The 16,498-nt window shown below is 49.2% G+C and overlaps 1 protein-coding gene across 1 annotated transcript; it reads right to left on the minus strand.

Moving 5' to 3' along the window:
• Positions 1–611: 611 nt before the first annotated feature.
• LOC147727985 (uncharacterized) lies at positions 612–16,274 on the minus strand. Its single transcript, XM_086963218.1, has 2 exons — positions 15,983–16,274; positions 612–1,225 (listed from the first exon to the last, which is right to left on the minus strand). The coding sequence occupies exons 1-2, from the start codon at positions 16,272–16,274 to the stop codon at positions 612–614; spliced, it is 906 nt and encodes a 301-aa protein (XP_086819344.1).
• Between the last annotated feature and the right edge of the window lie 224 nt (positions 16,275–16,498).

A 16,498-nucleotide genomic window follows, 5' to 3' on the forward strand; every position in this document is an offset into this window, starting at 1 on the left:
CTTTTCATGTAGGGTGGGCGGGTGGCAAAACCTAACTCTTCCCTGAGGCACCGGGGACAGGAAAAGGAAGTTGTTCCTCTCCTGTCCCCCGTAAATAGCCTCCTACCTAACCCCTCCCACCCCTGACCTAAATCCCTGACCTAACTTCCGCCTGCCGTGTCCTCGCGCGAACACCCCGGGGGAAGACTAGTTTGCCGACCTGCATTCCCCCGGGGGCCGCATCGCGCAATAACCACTCCACGCATCAGTTTGCGTAAAAGGCCATTTATTAGGACAGGCATGACAGCTTACTAAACATAACATTATCAACTTAACAATCCCCCCAACATCCTGCCTTTCAACCGTCATCCACTCACGTGCTCCACCAGCCATTCCCAAATCACACCACAACCTCTTTGCATCCCATTCACTTCCCCTTTCCACTTTCCGACTCCTCGGTCATTTCCATCCATCGCACTCCCGTCTACCACTCTCTCCCATCCTGCGCCTGTAACCCCCTCCCTGTAAGGGTGATTCTGCCCGTCATGGACTCCCCACCCCTCCCAGTTCCCGACACCCAGGGAACCCCCGGAGGGCGGTTACCTGCCCCACCAAGCGTGCACCCTTCAAACTCAGACCCGCCTACACCATATTGACTCATTCCACAGACAACTAATCAAGTCCCGCAGCTCCATGAGGTAAAATGCATTTCCCATGTGAGAAAGGTGCACACCGTCGTCCCTGAAAAGAAGAGGTTGTTCCAGCTGGAGCCCGACATGAGCCAGCACTTTAATCCCCCGATCCGCACAAAAGAGTCTCATAGCCCTGTTCAGTTTCCTGCGGGCCCTTTCCACGGCCGCAGGCTTGAGTGCACCCCTCCAAATCCTCCTTGGTACAAACTCAGTCCACACAATGCAGGCGCCAGCCAGATTGCGCTTCATCACCTCCAAGTCCCTCTGCATCAAATGCAACAGTGACACCCCCGATTGCTTCACCAAGTCATTTTCCCCCAGGTGGACGATGATCATGTCCGGGCAGCCCAGCTGCGACACTTTCTTTGTCAGCCACGGCAACAGTTCACCCCATCTCATTCCGCTCTTACCCCACCATTGAACTTCATGATGGCTGCTCCTCAGGCCCAGGCTACGACCGTACACCTGCCTGTCAGCATACTTCGAAGCCCAATGCACAAAAGAGTGCCCCACGACCCAAGTGACCGTCTTGGCCCCCGGTCCACGAACACAACCTACGAAGAAAAGGATATTAGTACCAAGGCATGACAAGAAAATACGCCAAGCAGCGCCGCCGTCCAAGCGTTGCGCCCCCACCCTCACTTGCACACATAGCGCTCACAGCACCGCGACCTCCAGCGACCAATCCTCCTGATCTCCTCCCATGACCAACCCAAACCCGCCGCTGCCGTAGCCGCCCCAATCCGAAAGGAATGCGTGCCAAACCGAGCCGGATCCCTGCCCAGCCTCCTCAAAGCCATCCGTAACACTGCAAACAACTGACCCGACGTCAAACGCTTCCGTGACGCATGCACAAAGATTTCCCCTTCCGTCCGCCGCACTTTCTGCCCAAAGCTCAGCCACTCTCGCACCAGACACACACCTGCACACCCACTCACCGACAACCATACCCATTTACCCTGTCCCACCTGGTCAGTCTTGGACCGCCCCAACCAAATGCCCAAACGGAGCCCATCCACACGCACATCAGCAAACAACCTACCCGGCGCCCCCCGAGCCCCCAGCAGCTCCGACACCCGAAACGCTCCAAAAAACATCCAGATCATGCATAGGCGAAAAAGCGCCACCTCCCCCCGTCGTAGCAACAAAAAACCAATTCCTGCAAAACCAACTTCAATAAGTCAAACGTGACCGCCTCTCTAGGCAACTCCCCGCCCCCCAACTCTGCCCGCACCCTCCCCCAACCCTTCAACATTCGGCTCAGCAGATCCGAACTCGCCGGATCAAAACCCAAATACACCATGCAGTAGAAAGACACACCCGCCAACTTGCCAGCAATCGTTGTCTGCGACAAACCCCTATCCATGCAATCCAAAACAAAGTGCACCACCCGCCTTTCGCACTCCTCCTTTGGCAAACACATCACCCCCGTCCCCAGGCCCACAAACTTCTCAAACTCACTCCAAGCCAATCTGTACGCCCGCCTAGTAGACTCTCCCAACGACCTTTCCACCAGACCAACCACTCTCACTACCCCCATGCCCAGATACCCTCCGGCACCTTGGTCTTGCAAGCCTCTGCTCCCGGCGCCAGCTCCCTGAAGCGCAGCCACTGCGAACGAGATAACGCATCCGCAATTTCGTTACTTGCGCCAGGCACATGTTGCGCGCGGAACAGCACATTGTAACGCAGACATAGCAGCATGAAGCTTCGCAGCAAGCGCAGCACCCTCAGATCTCTCGCTTTCTGATTGTTGACCAAGTCCACCACCGTCATATTGTCCACGTGGAACAACACAGACCTGTTCTTGAACTCCGGGCCCCACACCAGCAATGCCACCAACAAGGGAAAGAACTCCAAGAACGCAAGGCTCCTGCCCTGACGCAGCCAATGACCCGGCCACCTTTCCGCGCACCAGCGACCGTCCCAGAAAATTCCGAAACCAGCCGACCCCGCCGCGTCCGAGTAAAGTTGAACCTGCCACACCATCCTGTCCCGCACAAAATCCAAAGACACGCCATTGAAATCCTCGAGGAAAACCAGCCACACTCGTAAGTCCGACCGGACCCCCAGCGTAATCCTGACCCTGTGATGTGGGAGGGCCACGCCCGACATGGCCATGCCGAGCCGCCTACAAAACGTCCTCCCAGCCCTCACCACTCTGCAGGCAAAGTTCAACAACCCCAGCAAACGCTGCACAGATCTCAACTCCAGCTTCTGAACCACAATCGCGCCCTTCAAAGCATCTTGCATCTCAGCCACTTTCGCCACCGGTAAACGCGCCTGCCAGGTCACCGAATCCAATTCAATTCCGAGGAACGTCAGACAACAACTGGGCCCTTCCGTCGTCTCCGGTGCCAAAGGCACCCCAAAATCGTGAGCCAACAACTGAAACTGCTGCAGAGCCCGACCACAGTCGCCAGAACGTCCAGATCCCACAAACAGAAAGTCATCCAAATAGTGAGACAGCAGCCGGTGCCCACTGCGGTCCACAAAGGCCCACTGCAAAAAGGAGCTAAAAGTCTCGAAGAGCGCGCAGGAAATCGCACAACCCATTGGCAACACCATGTCCACAAAAATGGCCCCATCAAACTGCATACCCAAGAGAGGAAAATCCGCCGGATTATGTGGTAAATAAAATTACCGGGACTATTTTTCTATACATTAATAACAATAAGAATAGCTCATAAAATGAGAGGCAGAGTCTGTGGTATCTGAGTCATACGGGCTTTAATTAAGATGACTCGAGTCAACGAGAATCGGGTTCCATCACCACTAAGGTTCAGGAAGGGATATTTAACGTTTTATTAACATCACACATTATATATAGTAAAATCGTACAATTGCAATGAATACAGTAGGCGTAACAAGTGAAAGTAGAGAGAGATAAGGACATATGGGCGTAAAAGAAGGCGTGTAAGGAGGCGTACACGTAGGTGTGCACTTGGTGAGTCATAAAAAGTGTCACAGGTGGGTGGATGCATAGAGAGGTCTGCAGAGTCAGCAGAAACCTTTACCCTACATGTGCGCGCAACTGGCCATGACGTGAAAATGACGTGTAACTGGAGAGAGCTGGGGGTTGACTTTAGCACTAGTAGAGGAGTCTGGAGTCTGGGAAGTCAGAGCGACCTGTACCTTGGCATATCTGATATCATATGTTTGGAGGATGTATTGTCTGAAGTAAAGGTCTCTCGAGTAAAGGCTGTACATCACTAAACGCTAGTGTGTGCATATATTTCTTTGTGCATTACGTGGGGGCATGGGCCTACTATGGCAACGGGTTCAGTAAATCACTTGCATGGAGACAGGAAGGCTAGGCCCTATGCTCTGCAGGCGGAAATATGTTTACCTATTTCACTAGACTGGAATGTGTTTTTGCGGAGGCTGAACAGATAACTGTAGGCAAAATACCGTCTTGGCAGGCAGGCCAGGCCGGGCACCGCTCGGCTGGGCAGGGAGTAAGGTAGAGGTCAGGGATGCATACCTAAACTGCAGCTTTCAGAGACAGAAGAGGCTCGGAGCCTGAATTCAGGGCTTGGCTCGACTGGGCCACAAAAACGTGGGCATCTCGATGTTAAAACGTGTAGCATGTAAATGCATTGGCAACGTAGGCTTTAAGGCTGTATTATCGTTTCGTTCATGGAGGGCCTGGTAGTTGACATGTTAACGTTGGACGCAAATGCAAATGCGTCTTCATTTCGGCCATAGAGGGAAAGTGCATGGATGTCATGCATATATACACGTTGGGGTACACGTAGGGGATACATAGATCATATAAAATTCCATTTTCCTCATTCCCTCCTTGTCCCCTACGTTCCCTTCAGGATATATCTATCTTCATGAGACCGTCTATTTGTTCATACAGCATCATTTGCTCGTCCCTTTTTATTCGAGCACGGGAACGTGAACGTGGACTGGGAATACAGGCAGTGGCGCACAAGCCGCAAATCGCTGGACCACATTGCAGACAGAGACAGCAACTGAATAATATGAGCAGTATTATTCCTAGGAATGACAATACTTTCCATCCCCAGGCTGATATCACACTCCAGAGCCAACCGGTCCAAGTCCAGGTGCCAGGATTCTGGTGTATCTGGTGAGCTATTTTATGGAGCCTTGTTATTGCTGAATACACTGACGGTGCGTTATTAGGAATAAACACACAACAACTGGAGCCGATCACTCTACAAGCTCCGCCCCTATCGGCCAGGATGACGTCAAGAACAAGGCGGTTCTGAAGAACGACAAGTCTCATAGCAGACTGCTCTTCCGTTAAGTTACCTAAGGCAGAAGTAGTCTCATTCACTACTGCTTCCAAAGTTCTGGTTAATCTACGTATTAATTTACTATTTTGCACGGGACCTATGAACCAAAAATATCCTTTAACATAATCTTTGTACTGGTCCCAGGCGGACTCAGAGTAGTCGATAACTGAGGGAAGGTCTCTCCTGTGTCTCGCATGTATGAGATGGGAATCTCGATGATAATCGGATGGGGCTAGGAAAACTGGTGGCAATAGGAACGCAATATAACACGTTCCACCCCAATCCAAGGGAAGACGTACATAAGCTGTCTGACCACAAATAAAATAGGAATGGCGGGAAGCTTTGAAAGTAGATTTTCCTTTATCACTGAATTCAACCACAGTATTACAATCACTGTGTCCTAAGTACACTGAACCATTTTTTCTAACGCATAATTCACCTTTTACTGGTAAGACGGTTATAAACAGCAAATCTGTATTAGTCTCAGACTGGACGTTTAGGATCATGAGGTTAAGGGAAAAATTTCCTAATTCGTACACTTCATTTTCTAGATCAGTCCCTGTCCTTTGGGGAAGACCGTCTTTGTCTGGGAAACATGCTTTATTCATAACTGTGTTCAGGTCTTCCCATATCCAATCGCCTTTGGAAACTGTGGACTTACTGTCTAATGATGACATTAAAGCAAACCATGCTCCGCACGAACCATTGTGTGAGAACGGATAAGGAAAGAGGGGCAGAGCTCCCTTCATTTTCTGGTAGGGAAAGTCGGCCACATACCCAGCAATTCGTGACATTGCTGGTCTGGTGAGAATGATGTAACATACGGATGAAAGTGTTGTTGCGCAGTGCTAGTCGATAGGATAGTTCGTGAGGTGGCAGGTCACTGAATGTGTGCTCTACAGTGTCATTGAAAAAAGAATGTATATGTGAACCAAGAGGAGGAAAGAAAACATGTAGCGTCAAGCTTATACATATAATCAATATACTTAGAATGAACATAATACTCAGTGTAACTATGCATCTGCTACGTAAGGATTTGCAGTATTTTTCTTTCATCTTTTTCTGTCTATCTCTCTGACTATTTGGGTCTACGATCTGGTACATATCAGGAACCTGTCTAACCGCTTCACCCGAGGGGGACTTAAACAATTAGACTTACTAGACCGTAGCTTGGAACGATACTCCTGTTGCGGAGTTTTTTCTAGAAAAGGGAGTTTAGTGTCAGTATCAGGAATGTTCTCAGAAGCTTTCGCAAAACAGTCTTTGGAATCTGAGCCAAGTCCATGAAATCGCTTCACGTGGTGGGCATGGATCCAGCCCTTTCGTCCTTCCACTTTAATAGCCGTCCTCGTCGTCAGCAGCACAAGTTTTGGTGACTTCCAACGCGGCTCCAGGGGGCTCGACCTGTCGAAATTCCTCATGAGTACAAGATCACCAGGGACGATGACGTGATCCTTAACCTGGGTGTTGTCTGGGAAAGCGGCGGCAACCTGTGAACGACAAGAGAGTAGTGCAGACATCAAGGAAGCCAGGTAATCTGTCAGCATATTACTGTAAACATCTGTAATTTTTCTAGGCATAGGCGTACCCCACATATTTGGCGGTCTACCGAACACAACCTCATAAGGAGATAGTCCGGTTCTGGAATGGGCTACCATACGCATGTAAAAGAGGGCAACCGGCAGGGCTACCATCCAATCCACGCCCTTTTCTGCACAGACCTTCGCTAGTCGTGTTTTTAGAGTCTGATTATGTCTCTCGACGAGGCCTGCTGCCTCGGGGTGTTGTACGCAATGGAACTTCCACTGGTACCCTAACAGGAGAGATACTTGTTTCATGAGTTCAGAAGAGAATGGCTGTCCATTATCTGAGTACACGACACGGGGCAAGCCGTATCGCGGAAAGAATTCACGAACCAACTGCTTGGCAGTGGTTACAGCAGTATAATATGAGACTGGATACGCTTCTGTCCACCTAGATAGGGCACATACGACTACAAGGACATATTTGAATCCTCGACATCGGTCCATCTGGATATAATCCATCTGGAGGACTTCAAAAGGGTGGTCAGGAGGATGAAATCCACCTTGTTCCACGGGAATGCCTTTGCCTGGATTGAACTGACAACAGATCATACAGGTACGTACTTTCTGTTTCGCTGCTGCACGTAAATGTTTGTTGAACCAGATATTCTGTATGCTGTCTAACATGGCTTTTTCTCCTAAGTGTGCTGGACTATGTGCTGTATTAATGATAACCTGAACCATGGAGTCGGGGAGAAACCATGTGGCTTTTCCCTTCGTCATCCATCCCTGATCTGTCTGGACCCCTCCTTGTTCAGTCCATTTCTTGATTTCATCTGGAGTGGCATGTGTCTGTATGTCGAGTACATCTTGTGTGGGATCCCTGACTGTCAGGCAAGTCGTCGGTGATGGTACTTCAGTCTTTGTCGTGTCAGTTGGACTGTCGGGTTGAGTCTGTGCTGTAAGTTTGGCTGCTCGATCTGCCAGGTCGTTACCCTGGGAAATAGTGTCCGTGACTTTCGTATGTGCTTTGCACTTCATGATGGCTATGGCTGTAGGCAAGTGTATCGCATCTAACAGAGCTTGAATGAGGGGACCGTGCTGTATTTTGGCACCGTGGGAGGTCATAAAACCTCTCTCTTGCCAGAGGACTCCAAAGTCGTGTACGACTCCGAATGCATACTGTGAGTCTGTGTATATGTTTACTTTCAGGTTCTTGGCTCGTATACAGGCTTGGGTCAGAGCAATGAGCTCTGCTGCTTGGGCAGACAAGGTGTCAATACGATGTGTTTCTATGACTTCAGTATCGGTGGTCACTGCATATGCGGCCACTAACTCTCCTGTATTTGTTCTCATACATGAACCGTCCACATAAAGTGTCAGGTCTGGGTCGGGCAATGCGATGTCTATCAAGTTTTGTCTTGGCTTCGTCACTGTGTTAATGACTTCCACACAGTCATGTGGTGTAGGGTCTGCTGTAATTGAGGGTAACAGGGTAGCAGGGTTTAATATGTTACAACGTCTGATCTCTATGTGTGGCTGGAACAGTGTCAATTCATATCCTGTCAGTCTTGCTATGGTCAGGTGTTGTGTCTGTGTCCTGTTTAAGAGAACTTCCACGGAGTGTGGAACCTGTACTGTCAGGGGATGTCCTAACACTATGGAATCGCTTTGTCTGATAGCTAGAGCTGTTGCTGTAACTGATTTCAGGCACGCAGGCAGAGCCTGGGCCACTGGATCCAATGTACTAGAAAAGTAAGCACAAGGCTTGTGTTTTCCTGCTTGATCTTGTGTAAGAACAGATAATGCTGTGCCATCGCGTTCAGTAACAAAAAGCGTAAAAGGTTTGCTGTAACATGGTGTCGCTAAAACAGGTGCTTGACATAGAGCTTTCTTCAGTTCATCAAAAGCAAGTGTATGTTCCTGAGTCCAAGGGAGGACAGTCGAAGTCGCTGCCTCCTGTGTTGTCAATTGTATGAGTGGTTTGGCTAGATATGCGTACTGGGGAATCCATTGTCTACAGTAAGAGGTGAGGCCTATGAAGGCCCGTACTTCTTTTTGCGTCCTGGGCTTTGGGAGATGTGCAATTAACTGAATACGGTCTGGTGTCAGCTGTCTACCCCTCTTGGACAGCAAGTGTCCTAGGTAGACCACTTGCTGGGCACAGAATTGCAGCTTCGAAGGGGACACTTTATGCCCCTTTTCGGCCAGGAAATATAAGACTGTCAGTGATGCACGTTCGCAGTCATGTTCTGTCCGCGCTGTGATCAATAGATCATCAACGTATTGGAGCAAGGCAGTGTCAGTAGGCATGTGAATACTGTCTAGTTGTCTTTTCAGTGCTTGACTGTAGATACTAGGGCTTTCTGTGAACCCTTGAGGAGCTCTTGCAAATTTGAAGCTTCGGCCATTTAAACAGAATCCGAAAAGGTATTGGCTTTCCGGATGGATGGGGACACTAAGGAAGGCGTTCTTGAGATCAATTACAGTAAAGAACGCAGCTTCAGAATCAATGGCAGTCAATAGAGAGGAAATGTCTGGGACCACTGGGTACTGGGGTATTATACATTTATTTAATTCTCGAAGGTCAATCACCAGTCTATAGACCGGTGGTGCATTTGGGTCAGTTCGTTTAAGAATCGGAATGATAGGAGAATTACATACATTGGAGTCAGTTTCTACAACCACTCCTTGTGCAATTAGTTCGTCAACAATTTTCAGTAAGGCCACTACAGCCTCAGGTGGTAATTTGTATTGTCGGATTCGGGGCAGTACAACTCCTTGCTTGAGTGTGACACGGTATGGTGTAATGTGCATGTAACCTACATCAGTCGGACCTTTCGCCCATAAATGCTGTGGTACATTCTGAAGTCTTGGATCAAAATCTCGCAACACATAATGTCCTTTAAAATCACGTAAAAACAATCTCACTCCTTCTGGAGAACAACAAATCACTGCTCCTAGTTCCTTCAATGTTTTTATACCAAGCAAGTTTTCTGGACATGATTTCGTAAGCAACAAGTCTGTAGTACGGGACAATGGACCAACTTCTAGGGAAACTGGCTTTGACACTTCGTTAACAATAGGCTTTCCGGAAAATCCCAGGGAAATATTCTGTGAGCCTGAGAGGGGTGCCCCTGGAACCTCGTCATGACTGATGGTAGTTCTGCTCGCCCCTGTGTCAATCAGAAATTTTCTGTCTTTCCCTAATACATGACTATGCACATAGGGACCCTCTTGATCTACAGGAACCTCAATAAGGGGCAAGCCAACCTCCCTCTCTAGGCTGTTTCATGAATACTGTTGATAGTCTGGGTAGTCTGACTGTGCATACTGGTACATTTGTTGTGTGACATGTTGTGTGGCAGCTATAGGTTGGGGTACGGCTACTGTCTGTTGCGCGTTCTGTGGAGTTTGCGTGTTCTGCGGGACATGTTCCTGTCTAGGAGGACGCGGTCTTTCTTTTGTCTTGCCTGTAGCTATATTATGTTTCAGGACAGTACATTCATTTATATAGTGACCTGGCTGCTTTCAGTAGTTGCAATTTCCTTTTACAGGTGCCGCTCCCTTTCTCTGACCATCAGCGTCCGGAACTGATTGAGCTACTAGTACTTTCATTTTCGTGTCTTTCATGCGTCTCTTTTCGTGTTCCTGTTCTTCTCTAATTCGGTTCTGGTGGTATTGTAACATTTGTAACATTTGGGAAGGGCTATTAGCTTGCCAGGTACTTTCAACTTTTAATACTCTATTTTTAATCTGGGGTAAGGAATTCTCTACTAATTTGGACACAAACAGATGTGGATACGATTCACTACTTGTTTTTAGGCCGCTATTAATAATAAAACATTTCTCAAATCTAGAATAGAAATCACTAGTGTCTTCATCTTGTTTCTGTTTGCAGGTTGAAATGGCATCCCAATCCTCCTTTTTAGTTGTCAATAATCTCGGCAAGACCTGTATTATTAGCTCGGGTAAAGCTTTGTCCGAAAGACCAGTACCAGGGGTTCGTGTATTATCCTCGTTTTCTAATTCTGTCCAATTAATCTTTTTCTCTCCCACCTCCCATTCTTTTTCTTTGAGTTTTTCGTAAATGCCTGCAGGTAACAGGACTTTTAACATTTTAATTGTATCAGCATATGTATACTCTCCCATGCGGAGCATGTCTTTTAATTCACGGTGGAACCCTGCTGGATCTTTATCATGACAGGGTAGTAATTTTTTCATTTCCAATAATTCCATTTTCGTTAAAGGTGTGTAAACGTATACTCGATGAAGCGTACCCGCGTTATCTCTAACGGGGTGAACCTCTCGTAAGGGATTCTGTCTGTCTATGTAAAAGGTCTTCCTTTCTTGGTGTGGAACAGGAACGAAATGTGAAGTCAGGAAAGTCCTGTATTTATGTCGTTGTTCTAGTATGACATTAATTAATTCGGTACCTAGACCTCTCCATCTGGTTAGGAGTAAATCGTCCAATAATTTATACAGGGGACCTGGATCAGAATGCTGGTTCTCGTACAATGTGATGAGGTGTTGAATCATGTACATCCCAGCTAAACGCTGTTCTTCCGGAGGAAGACTCAAAAATGTTTGCGGTACTATGTCATCCTTATATAGGTTAGAATTGCCAGCCGATTGAACTGCTGACCGGGCTAGTTCCTGTTCATGCATGGTACTAAGTTCGCTACTCCCTACTCGTCTTTTTAATGCTTGGTCCGTGGCTTGGAATATGTATTCAAGGGAATACTGTTCTGGTATGGGAGAAAGAGAACGTTTCTTGTATTCTAGTTGTATGGGTCTATCAAAAGGTCTCGCCCTACCTACGTAATGTATTTTACTTGGGTTCTCAGTTGCTAAATCATCGTCCTCTGAGACTTCATCGTCTTCTCTCTCAGCTTCTTTCTCATGTATATCAAGAATTTCTTTACGAATTTTCCTGTACATGGCTTCTACACAAGTCTGTTTATCATGTTTACCAGCAGCTATGTTGTCACTCCAGTTTGTCAGGACTTTAATCCCATCTCTATTTTTACTTGGCTGGTCTTGTTCCCTGATCAAACAATTAATCAAAAACTGTAAGATCATACGTTGAAGCTCCACGTTTCTGTGTGCCATGGCCTCGTGAATACTATCTGGTCCCTCCCCCGTTCTGATGAAGTGGTATATTTTGTCTAAATGTTCCTTCATGTCTGGTAAAATAAGCAAATAATCTGCAACACGTCTTAAACGTATTGAGTATATGAGCATAGAACCTTCACCTGGTACTGGATCATATATACAGTCAGTAAGGTACTGTCTAAGGGTTGCGTACGTAGCTGCTTTTGGCGTGCGTTGTAATGCTTGTTCTCGTAATGATGATCGTTTTATCTGAGGCGGAGTGGAGGGGCCCCCTCCCGCTGCTCCCAAACTGGGATCGCCTAGGCTTGCATCAGGTTTTACTAGCTGTGCTGCTGGTTGCGTAGTTACTGGTAACGTTGTTACTGGTAATGCAGGTTGAGCTTGTACTACGGGTGCTGGGAGAAAAGGATTCGGAGGGGGGTTGGTAACAGGAGGAACAGTGGGGGGAGTCGCGTTATTGACAGGGTTGGGAGGAGGATTAGTAGGTGGTACACGCATATTTACATACTCTGGAGCAGCGTCATCTAAATAGGAAGAAAGGAAAATGTCCGCTGCGGTCTGTTTATGACTACGGAGTGTAGTCGGGATCAGTGGTGGCGGCAAGTTACTGGGTACTTCCGGGGCCACTTTAGGTAGACCCTCGGCTAGAAGGGGGTACATGCCTTTAATAAGGGCATTTCTTTGTCGGTCTAGTTGTTCTGTTCTAACTCGCTCACCTTCTTCTAATAGTTCTTTTTCCTTAGCTTTTTCTGATGCTTCTCTACTTCTTTCTGCTTTCTATATTTCTTTCTCTGTTCTCCTATGCGCTTCTTTACGCCATAATTCTATGGCATCCTTCTGGGATTGTCTGGCTTTCTTTTTCCACAGTGCTTCTTCTACTCTCATGATGCACTCAGCATCCCATGTCCCTGAGGCAGGCCATCTATATTTCTCTTCCAGATCCTTGGTATAATCCACCCATAAATCTAAGTACAGTATGGCATCTAAGCCATGTTTATGGTACATAAAATGTCCGGGAGTGTCCCTAGGCGGGACGGGAACTGCTTCTTCGAGTATCCCTTTCCTGGTTCCTATCTGACGTAATTTCGAAAACAGCGGCATGTTTGAACTGACTTGGACAAAAATACAATGAGCACAATAATAAACTGTAAACAATCATTCATACCACGACATTAAAACATTTCGGACAAATACTACCTGGTACATAGAATAACACAATTCTGAAAATCTCGAGAAACAATACTAGAATACTGGATGCACTGCTAGAACAGTACAGTCATACCGGTCCCATAAAGAGACACGTCATACCGCATCCAGCTAAATGGACACGTCTATACCGGATCTGTCTACCCAGACCCGTCTTGACCGGGCTCAAATAAATGAACCCGTCTAGATGAGTTCCCAACAACGGTACTCACCGGGAAGCAAAACTGAAGGCCTCGGAAACTCGTCACTGGACTGGACTGGACTGCTACGGCTTCTGGTTGCTACGCATGCGCCTCGGAAACAGGTGGGCCTCTGGATACCTCGGACCTTGCTCTCTCTCTTCGGGCTCTGGTCGGGACAGTCCGCATTCCTCACCGCCTCGTGTGGATGCCTGGTCGCAGTCTCCGTCTCCTCCGTGGGCCTGAGGGAGTTAGCAGGAAAACCCGCGAATGTGCACAGAAGGGGGGTCCGTCACGGCTGTAGAAGGGGTCAGGGGCCTGCGTTACATCGCCGGCGCGTGGGGAAGGGGACTAGTCCCTGTTCGGGCGCCAGATTACGTGGTAAATAAAATTACCGGGACTATTTTTCTATACATTAATAACAATAAGAATAGCTCATAAAATGAGAGGCAGAGTCCGTGGTATCTGAGTCATACGGGCTTTAATTAAGATGACTCGAGTCAACGAGAATCGGGTTCCATCACCACTAAGGTTCAGGAAGGGATATCTAACGTTTTATTAACATCACACATTATATATAGTAAAATCGTACAATTGCAATGAATACAGTAGGCGTAACAAGTGAAAGTAGAGAGAGATAAGGACATATGGGCGTAAAAGAAGGCGTGTAAGGAGGCGTACACGTAGGTGTGCACTTGGTGAGTCATAAAAAGTGTCACAGGTGGGTGGATGCATAGAGAGGTCTGCAGAGTCAGCAGAAACCTTTACACTACATGTGCGCGCAACTGGCCATGACGTGAAAATGACGTGTAACTGGAGAGAGCTGGGGGTTGACTTTAGCACTAGTAGAGGAGTCTGGAGTCTGGGAAGTCAGAGCGACCTGTACCTTGGCATATCTGATATCATATGTTTGGAGGATGTATTGTCTGAAGTAAAGGTCTCTCGAGTAAAGGCTGTACATCACTAAACGCTAGTGTGTGCATATATTTCTTTGTGCATTACGTGGGGGCATGGGCCTACTATGGCAACGGGTTCAGTAAATCACTTGCATGGAGACAGGAAGGCTAGGCCCTATGCTCTGCAGGTGGAAATATGTTTACCTATTTCACTAGACTGGAATGTGTTTTTGCGGAGGCTGAACAGATAACTGTAGGCAAAATACCGTCTTGGCAGGCAGGCCAGGCCGGGCACCGCTCGGCTGGGCAGGGAGTAAGGTAGAGGTCAGGGATGCATACCTAAACTGCAGCTTTCAGAGACAGAAGAGGCTTGGAGCCTGAATTCAGGGCTTGGCTCGACTGGGCCACAAAAACGTGGGCATCTCGATGTTAAAACGTGTAGCATGTAAATGCATTGGCAACGTAGGCTTTAAGGCTGTATTATCGTTTCGTTCATGGAGGGCCTGGTAGTTGACATGTTAACGTGGGACGCAAATGCAAATGCGTCTTCATTTCGGCCATAGAGGGAAAGTGCATGGATGTCATGCATATATACACGTTGGGGTACACGTAGGGGATACATAGATCATATAAAATTCCATTTTCCTCAGGATGAATGGGAAGAAGCCGAAAGGCCGACTTGATGTCACACTTGGCCATCTCCGCCCCCCTCCCGCATGACCGTACCAACCCAATGGCATCGTCCACCGAAGCGTACAACACTCTCGAGTCCTCCTCAGCAATGAAATCATTCACCGACCCACCTTCCGGCCAAGACAAGTGATGGATCAACCTGTATTCCCCTTGCTCCTTCTTGGGCACAACCCCCAACGGTGACACGATGAGATATGACAGTGGCCACTCCGAGAACGGACCTGCAATCCTGCCCTCCGAAACCTCCTTCTCCAACTTACGCGCCACTACCCCCGGCAACTCCTTAGCAGACCGCAAATTCTCAGCCCAACACCTCTCCCTGGGCCCCTGATAGCCAATCCGAAAACCTTCCACAAACCCCCAATACAAACGCAACGCCGCCTCCTTACCAGGGTACCGGGAGAGCCATGGACCCATGGCCTCCACCTTAACCGGAGTACGGGCCCTTCGGCCCAGGCTGCCCCCTACCCTTGGCAAATTTCCACTGCTCTGATGGCGTAGCCAAGGTGAGGCACTGCGTGACCGGGTGACGTCCCCCACACTTAGAACACTCATGCTTGAATTTACAAGAGGGGCGGTTGCAGAAACCTTTGTTAAACCCCCAGCAGGCCCCCGAAGCGACCGGCTTGTACTGTTGTCCTGCTGAGCCAGACCACACGGGCTGGCTCCCATGTCCACTTGGGGTCCCCTGGTTACCCGCCCCAGATTGAGCGGGACGCGGCTGAAAGGACCGATACGTGACCGGAAGACCACTGGCCGTATGAGTAGACGCCGCCGCCTGCGTCGAGGACATCCACTGGATCCAAAGCTCCTGGTCCACATCCCCCCACGGCTTGTCAGGGTCAACACTGACCCTAGCCCTAAACTCCTCGTCGTAGCTCAACCAGGCGAAACCCCCAAAATGAAGCTGCGCCTTCCTTATCACGTCCATATATTTAAACAATGCGATAGCCCAATCCCCATGTTTCTCACAATATATACTCGCATAAATCAGGAATGCAGATGTCCAATTCTCCATTGTAACCGGCACCCTCGGCCGCCTGGTCAATTCCCATTCCTCTTCCTTAGACCCTTCCTTCGCCTGAATCTCCCTGTGCAAGAGCTTAAACACATCCACATACTCATGCCTCCAAATCCTTGCCTTAGTCTTCTCCGACAAATGAGACCCCAGGGGCATCCCCAGCCCCATGTACGGCAACTTCTTTCTCAGCTTCTCCACCCCGCTCACACCCTCTTCCTTCCCTTCCAGGTCTTCCACTTTGTCCGTCTGCGCGCTGGCCGTCGCGACCTGCTTGCCCCCACCAGCCGTCACAGGCTCCACACCCCCTTGGGCTCCTGCCCGCACAGACCCATCCCCCACCCCCACCGACCGGCAGGGCTTCTTTCTCCCCCCACTCCCCCCATCCAACCAGGCGTCCCACCAAGAGCCCTCACCTGACAAAGTTGCAGGAGCCTCCCGCTCCTGTCGCCGTGCGTCCGCCGGCCTCGACATCCCTCTGCTGGCCCGACTGGCGCCATCCCGTGCCTCTTGAGAAGCACCAACCTTGGTAGCTGCCCCCTTAGCCTTACACCCACGTCCAGGCTCACGCAACTCACCCTCTTCCAACTCATCCTCATCATCCTCATAATCCAACCATTCATCCTGAACATCCAGCGGTACCACTTCAGTCACGACTCTCTTAGCACCCTTCCCTTTCACACCAGGCGTAAATTCACACTCCAACATGGTCGGTGCCCGCTCCCTCTGTGGAGGGCAGGCCGCCGCGGACCCCCCTGCTTCTTTGTCCCGGCGTTTGGAGGCCGTTTTGCGCCCCGCCGGCCCACCCCGGCCTCTGCCAGCTGACCCTGCTGGCCTGACCCCCCCCCCTGAGCCGTATGCGCTCGGGGAGGCCCCGGTGCCACCAGGTCTCTGATCCATCAAGGCAGTCCCTGCACTCTCCACCCAGACCC

The sequence above is a fragment of the Lissotriton vulgaris genome, chromosome 3_1, assembly GCF_964263255.1.
Source record: "Lissotriton vulgaris chromosome 3_1, aLisVul1.2, whole genome shotgun sequence".
Lineage (NCBI taxonomy): Eukaryota > Metazoa > Chordata > Amphibia > Caudata > Salamandridae > Lissotriton > Lissotriton vulgaris.